Consider the following 7,828-nt stretch of genomic DNA (forward strand, 5'->3'; position numbering starts at 1 on the left):
GGAACTACCGAAACAGAGCGTGTAACGGTGGAGAAAAGCATGCTGGTTCCTGATCTGTTCAGTGGTTCACTGTTCCATGGGTTTGTAACCTAGACTAACTTTAAGGACGTTTAAGACTAGTGACCTTGTCATAAGCACTAAAATACTTCTTTTGGTTCCATTTTCTAGCTCAGATAGGACTTTTCACTAGACCAAGCCATATTGTTTAGATTGCAATAACTAAAAATGATAAAAAAAAGATTAAATGTCAAGTCTCACGTTTGTTTTCTGTTCAAAAAGAGTAGAAGATACTCGCATATCCGTTTGTAACTCCGACATCTTTAAACGTGTTTGCGCGAAAAGAATACGTATGTAGTAAAAAAGAAGCCATTGTTCCGTGTCTCAGTGTGTTCCGTGTGTTACTCGTGTACTTCTGTGTGTGTCTCTCTGTGCGTCTGTGGTGTGACACCATGTCGTCCCGCTTTAAACTACGTAGACTAAACGTGTCTTCGGCGCAAGGGCGTCCGCTCGGGACGCTCCCTTGTTGCGCCATGTCTGCGGGGAAAAAAAAAAAGAAGACAAAAAACAAAACTTAACACATTCCTTTCAAATGTTGAGCATGCAAATGTTTGTTGACGAACGAATCCACCAAATGTCCAAAGTATCAACGCTTGCTGTGTCTGTCGACGTCTTCTGGCAACAGAATTTGTGCGTTTGATCCAGAGAGCTGGGCGGTCGATGGGTTCCAGGGTCTTTGTTGTCCCCGCGAGCTGACATGACGACGCTTCAGGCCGTGATCAGACAGGAGCGGCGTCACCTGGGAGGGGGCCTCCACATGTGCCCCCCCATACACGGGGCTGCTCCTGGGGAGGTCTCGTCAGGTTGAGTGAGAGGTCGCAGTTTGGCTCCAAATAAGCTCCTACGTTCCAGTTTCTATTTCCCCCAACAGACGTCTGCAGACAAGAAGGCTCATGCTAGCTGGCTTTACTGCTAGCTTCAGCAAACACTAGCCTCGGCTGTATTTTTTTGAACGCTAGCTAGCAATGGCAGCTAACTGTCAGGAAAACACACATCGAACATCTTGGAAGCACTGCAGCGTTTATACCAGAACTACGAATGAGCCAAGCAGTCACAGAATTCACGTTCTAATCTGCCGAGACGTGGACGTCACTGGACTGAGAAGTGATGCGGCCTGGCGCCATCACGTCTGAGATGATGACTGGTTTTGGCACGCAATGAAAAAAAAAAAAAAGATACTGTAGCTCCATCGCTTGGTGCCATCCTGGAACGTCGTCACCAATTTAATTTGGTCTCTTCAAAAGAGACAAACCCTGCAGAGATTCGGCCACAGTTGCTTCCTTTTCCTGTTGTCACTCCAGTCCAGGCAGAAGTTCCAAAAACAGCAGGCGTGTAAATCCTCGGGTGGAAACTGCAGCCATACTGTGTGTGTTCAACGGCGTCCCAGCGGGACTCGTCTCAAGGCGTCACAGCGTGTGAACTGCCTTTGAAAAGGGCTATTACGTGTCACGTGTGAGGTCAGCGGTCCTCCATCCGTCACACCTGTGCCGTGTCCTGCTGCTGTTTCTTTAATTTATTCTGGGCGCACGAGAATCTTCAGTGTTTGTGGGCGTCGGCCTCAGAGGCCCGCGGCTTTTCAGTGTAGATAAATGGCGAATAATCAAGAGCTGTCTCTTCGAGTCTGAGTAGGAGTCGGTAACAAAAGGGATTCTTTTTCATGGGAAATATAAAGTTTATATTTTTAACAGTCAAACAAGACGGACGGGTGAGTGAGTGAGAGGAGAACGAAGAGCGTAGATTGTGAGACGAAAGGCGACTGTCACATCCCGGCGGGTGTTCCTCTAAAGCTGGAAGGTGGCGGGATGATTTAAGGACCAACTGGACGATCGGAGCATCTTCTGTTGTCAGGAGCTCAGAGGAACAGACCCCAGAACGCCGTTCCTTCCCTCTTAAACACGGGAGAGGCGTTTCTCAAGACCACAATGAAACATCATCGCAGACAATTAAAGAAATACACGCCGCGGAGCTTTCCCATGACGTGAGTGAAGGAGCGATGGGATGGAGAACATCCACTTTCTTTGAAGCTGCATCGTCCCTTCCTCCTGCCATGATGCCAGTAACATTTTCACGCTGACGACGTCAGTGTCACTTCCCTGCCAGTAAATCCCAGCTGATGCGTTCAGCGGCTCGTTGTACTGCCAAAACTACTTCATCCAACGAATACTCATGTTAGCCGTTAGCACAACTGTGAAGAGCATGTCTGAGAACATTCCAGTCTCCTCCTCGTTTGCACTAGAACGCGTTAAAACGTTACACTCACAACCGCTGTGGCATCAAATGAATTCCAACTCTTCTTTACTGTCTGCGAGCCTCTAAGCGACGCAGCGGCGTTACGTACGTTACTCGGCAGTAGTCCCTTTAGTCTGGCTGATCGAGCCAACCCAAGGAAAAAAAAAAAAAAAAAAAGGAAATGTTTACAGGTTTGCAGACGACGTGATTTTGTTCTGTAGAGTTCTGGCTGTGGTAAATGTCTCGGCCCACGCGACGCGGCGGGAACTGACAGCAAATTTAAGAAGAAAATTTTGTTCATTAAATTAAAAAAAAAAGTTGTTGAAAAAGGAAATGCGTTATTTTTTAGTTAATATAATTGAATCAAGGTCTTTCTTTTTTAATTCAGGGTAGAAATAATAACTAATTTCAGGGTGCAGAAGTCAAGAATGTAACATACAGGTTCTTATGCTATTTTTCCTGAATTGCATGTCATTTTCTCTGTGTGCAGCCGATTCCCTGTAAACTGTCTCTTCATTGGAGCTGAAATGTTCTTTTTGGAAATTAAACACGTAAGAATTAAAGAAAAGGTTTGTAAAAAAAAATGAAGCCGACTGTCTTTGTTGTTTTGATTCATTCTGATTCCGCGGTTCGTCACCTGGACATTAGCAGTTGCAGGCATGAAGGTCACCGTGGTGAAGCCAACTGATCTCACCTTCATAGTCGCTGGAACACTGCTCGTTTCCTCAGCTAGCATGTTTGAGTCTTCGCTTGACGAACTAACATCAAGACTGAGGCGCGACAGTGGCCTGGCTCCCGCGAGCTTCTTCTCCGGGCTTCCACGTGTCCTCTGATTATTTACCTGTTCTACGTCACGCATGTCTTGTCTTAACTTTCACCATTTAGCATCCGAATGAGGACGAATAAAAACCTGTTTGAAAGTTTGTACTTTCTACTAGTTTTCCATTCTAAATGTGTTTTCCAGGTCACGGAGTGATTCCTCCTCGCTCCGTTGAAATCTAGAGCAGGTCCATGATGAAGGGAAGTCCTTTCACGTGGGTCCAGTTGTGTTTTGAGGGTTATTAATTCACCAGTAATGCCGATGGCGGTGTTTTGGACTCCAGCGAGCTGCACAGAGAAATTATGCCGAACCATAAAGAATGTAACGTACCTTCAAAAGCATCAACATACCGACCTGGAACAAACGACAGCAGCACCGGGGCAACTCTCCAGCTACTGCTCTGCTGCACGGTGGCGCTCTGGTTGACGTGCCAACACGTCCAGGTGAACGTAAAAGTCTATGTTCCAATTTTGTTTCTTGAGAGGCGGAATGTAACTGAAACTTCGCTTGTGCAGCACCTCTCAAGCTGCAGAGCCACATAAATGCCAGAGAGCAGCAGAAGCAGTGGTGAGGTTTCTCCCTGTGGATCAGCCCATCTAGAGTGGCATCAGACCGGCCGTCCTGCTTCCACGACGACAGCGGCGAGGGCGAGGAGACCCTGCAGGTAATTCATTATCCCCGGACGCTCTCGGGCAATCCCACCCTGGTTCCTGAACCGCCTCTTCAACGTCTCGGCTCCAGAAAACAACAGCAGGCTCCGATGATGCGCCACACTGGAGGATGGCGGTGCTGCATCCAGCTGGACTCCACCGAGCTGCAGGCCAACACACAGCTGCCTCCTCATTGGTTGTGTGTCTTCATGTCTGTTCCCGTATCAGTCGGGCTGGAAGTCATGTTAGTTTACAGAATTATCAAAAAATAGCCAAGTACAATACAAAGCTAGAATTATTACAGTGTGCCTCTGGTTCACGCCGTTCAAAGTTTATTAAAATATGAGCGAACGGTGGGCCGGCGTGCTGAACGATGGAAAAGGTGGCCTAAAATTCTTAAGGTTCTTAATGATTTTTGCTTCTTAATCCACCTGTGGAACAGGAATGGTGGTTTTGATCAGATTAATCCACTTGAGACACACAGCACTATCACGTGAGGAGTCAAAACACACACACACACACACCTCTGTCTCTTAGTACCCTACATCAACAGCAGAAGGACGCAGGGTTCGAGGTCCAGCGTGACTATACGAGCGCAGCCTTTACCACCACGCGTGAACAAGCTTGCTCCTTCAGCTCTGCTCAGGTCAAAGGTCGTTCGATACTCGTCGACGTCCTGCTCTTACAGCTGCGTGGATCGACCCCCCCCCCGAGCCCCGTTGCTGGCTAATCCATTTAAATTCTCACGTCCAAGAGTAACGCATCCGTCTCATTTCAGGACGTGGGTGAGCTTTTGGCCCCTGCTCCTCTACAGAAGCTCAGAGGAGTGACGGCGAAGACATCGTGTCTTCAAGAGTCAGAGTTGTCACACAAGATAGAAAAAGACCAGGTTTTAATAGCAAACAAAACATATTTTACATTTACATTTCAAAAACAATATATTACAAGGCTGAGACTGTATTTTTATCTGTTTCCTAGCCGGGAATGAGGTCAGGGAGGTGTACTGTGATTGGACGACAGCGCCATCTGCTGGAGGAGAACTGCCACTAACACGTTTTCAGACTTGATCCGTTTCATTGAGACATTTTGACTCCAGGAAACCGTTTTCCTGCTTTCACCTGGACCAACGCACCTCGGGACTCCTCAGGAGTCATTGGGGAGGCCGAACAGCTTCACGGTGCCCGCCTCTCGGTTGTTGTCGTACTTGCCCTCCTTGTCGTCGCAGGCGTAGGCCAGCAGCGGCCGCTTGGGGTGCCAGGCCACGGTGAAGGTCGGAGAATCACACTGAACCTCCCACAGCTTCTCTCCTGCAAACAGTTGAGGAGACTTTTCAGCTCCAGTCAGCATCGCCGTGACAACAGAAGGTGACGAGTGTAAATGTGCAGCTTTGTCTCCTCGCTAATCTCTCTCTCACCTGTTTCGACCTCTGCGATGTCGATGAAATGATCCTCGGACGCCGACGCCAGCATCTTCCCGTCGTGGCTGAAGCTCAGCGTCCTCACCGGCCAGTCGAGCCTGAGGGAGCGTCACAACCTCGTTAGGACAGACGTCGCTACGAGACTGACAGGGAAGAACTCGAGACCTCCTCGCTACCCTGCTGACACTGACGGTTACATTTAGCCTGGAAGAGGTTGAACCCTCCAGACAGACCTCAGCCTGCTCTGACCCTCCGTCACCGTGGGGGCCAACTTGGTCAAAAGTTCGGGCTGAGCGGCCTACAAGACATTTACCAGTTTAATACGAGCTCCTTCCTGATTGGCTGTCACATCAGAGCAGGTGCTGGTTTCCTGTTGTCAGTGGCCGCTTCTCTATTTTTGTAATTGAACAGTTTTTAGGATGATGTAAATGACCTGTGACCTCTGGTGACGACACCTTCTCATTGATGGAGGCCACTTTTCCTTTTTAAAGTGTCGTAGAAAGACACACACCTGGAGAAACAGCGGACGCACACCAGCTCGTCCACGTCCCAGAGGCTGACCAGAGCATCGGCGCTTCCTGTGGCGAAGTATTTTCCCGTTGGGTCGAACTTGATGCAGATGCAGTTGGACGGGTGAGCGTTGATGGACTGGATGGGCTTCAGCTCTGGATAACTGCAAACAACCACAGCGCCTGAACTCAGCTGAGCTTTGACATTTCGAGGTGAATTTGAGCAATAAGTCTTAAATCTCCTGACTCGATGAGCAGCGCCTGAAAGTTTAAACGCCAGAGAGTCGGTTCAAACAGCCTCGCACCTCCAGCCGACTGACGGCACCGAGCCGCTCCCAGGCGCCGCCGTGTGAAGGCGGATCGCCTTCAGAGAGCTCAGACAGATTTTCATGAATAAACATAAGCTGGAACATTTGGAATTCTGACACCCTCATTAACAGCAGCACCCCCCCCCCACACACACACACCTCCTCTTCTCACCTCAGAATATTGATGCAGCCGTTGCCGTTGGTGAGGAAGAACATGTCGTTGTCGTTGTTCCAGGAGATCTCATTGACCTCAAACTTGAACTGCTCCTCAGCTTTGGAGCGATGAGTTTTGGCGTCGATGAAAGTCACAATGTCGTCTTTGTTTCCCACGGCGATGGTCTGGCCATCGGGGCTCCAGCAGATGTTGATGTTCTCTCCTGGAAAACAGGGTTTCAGTCACATCCTCAAGGGCAGCGAACAGTTCTCCTCACACCAGCAGGAACCACTCACACACACAGCACCAGAACACAGCTGGCCACTTCCTGGTCAAACACTTGGAGGTTATTAGTTTGTGGTGTTTCTAACGCGTACGGAGGCGGCCGGAGCAGCAGGGAGGACGCAGGGCGTCTCGCCGCTGAGGTCAGCCGTGGGCGGAGGAAGTCTACGTGTTTCTGCTAAAACTGGCGTCTGGACTCCTGCTGCAAAGCTTGTGGCTGACAACCTGCAGCTGTGCTCACCTCCACCAGAGTTCTCACGTACTTCATGTTCTTTGTGTTGCTGCATTTCACAGCGACTGGTGTTTGACGCCACTCTGACCAGCCACAGAACCCCGGCTGCCTCCTGCTGAGGGGGCGGTCCTCCAGCCTCACACTGGAAGATGCTATTTGCCACATTTGCGAAAACCAATTCCTAGACTCAGTCAACAGATGATGTCATGTTCCACCTTTGGTGTTGACGGTGGCGATGCACTTGGTGGTGCGGACGTCCCAGATGCGGATGGTCTTGTCTCCGGACGCGGTGACGAACAGATCTGGGTTGGTGGGGTGCCAGCAGAGCTGATCCACACTGTCGGTGTGGCCTCGGTAGTTGTTTTCTTTCACCTGGAGACAGACAGACAGACAGCACCACAGGTGAGAAGGTCAGAGCTCCAAAGACTCCAGCAGAAGATGACTTGACTGAATGACGCCTATCAATGACGTCATTACCCTCTGGTAATCATAGGCATGCACAGTAAACCTTCATGTCTACGTCCTTTCCTGACACACGCCGTCCTCCACCTGTAGAACTCGAGAGGGACCAGTAGAACTGTTCTATCACGGTTGAATACAGGAGAACTCGGCCACTGGCGTGACGCGTTTACCGCGGTTTTCAGAACAGAGTCTCACAAACGTTGGTCGTCACTCCCGGACCCCGAACCCGCGCGTCTATCCATTCATCGCCGCGGCGTGGTAACGCTAGCATGCTAACTCACCAGACGGTCCTTCTCCAGGATGAAGACGCTGGCTGTTTTGTCGAAAGACCCGGATGCGAGTCTCCTGCCGTCACAGCTCCACGCCACCGAGTGAACTTTAGCCGTGTGAGCCGGGCACTCGCGGCTTTTGTTGTTGTTCCTGAAGCTCTCCTGCATCTCCTGGTAGTACTGCGTCGCCATCTTGTCGGCTGATGTTTCTACGACCCTGCTGGCGAGTCGGACTGCGCAGGCGCGGTGGCGCCCCCTTCTGCTGCGGAGGGACAATGCAACTCTTCCACGCACAGGACGGATCATTTAAACCGGTGTTTATCTGTAGCCTGAGTCAACTGGCCCTTGAGACCACGCTTACTTTCCAAGTGTGGCTTTTCATCTGCCATTGAAGACCACACACACACACACACACACACACACACACACACACACACAC

At 50.1% G+C, this 7,828-nt stretch overlaps 1 protein-coding gene across 3 annotated transcripts; it reads right to left on the reverse strand.

The window, feature by feature from the left end:
- Positions 1–3,858: 3,858 nt before the first annotated feature.
- On the reverse strand, positions 3,859–7,717 carry thoc3 (THO complex 3). 3 transcript variants are annotated; one of them, XM_086222354.1, is made up of 7 exons: positions 7,402–7,717; positions 6,874–7,030; positions 6,163–6,367; positions 5,685–5,846; positions 5,171–5,271; positions 4,889–5,063; positions 3,859–3,989 (listed from the first exon to the last, which is right to left on the reverse strand). In XM_086222354.1, exons 1-6 carry the CDS (start codon positions 7,693–7,695, stop codon positions 4,900–4,902), a joined length of 1,083 nt encoding a protein of 360 aa, XP_086078480.1. In that variant the 5' UTR covers positions 7,696–7,717; the 3' UTR covers positions 3,859–3,989; positions 4,889–4,899. The 3 variants fall into 3 exon arrangements, with proteins under 3 accessions (XP_086078480.1, XP_086078478.1, XP_086078479.1); XM_086222353.1 differs by lacking the exon at positions 3,859–3,989 and adding an exon at positions 4,632–4,782; XM_086222352.1 differs by lacking the exon at positions 3,859–3,989 and having other exon boundaries at positions 4,625–5,063; positions 7,402–7,673.
- Positions 7,718–7,828: the final 111 nt, after the last annotated feature.

Source organism: Aulostomus chinensis, chromosome 13, assembly GCF_037954235.1.
Source record: "Aulostomus chinensis isolate RoL2024-O1b breed Wild chromosome 13, RoL_Achi_v1.0, whole genome shotgun sequence".
Taxonomy (NCBI): Eukaryota; Metazoa; Chordata; class Actinopteri; order Syngnathiformes; family Aulostomidae; genus Aulostomus; species Aulostomus chinensis.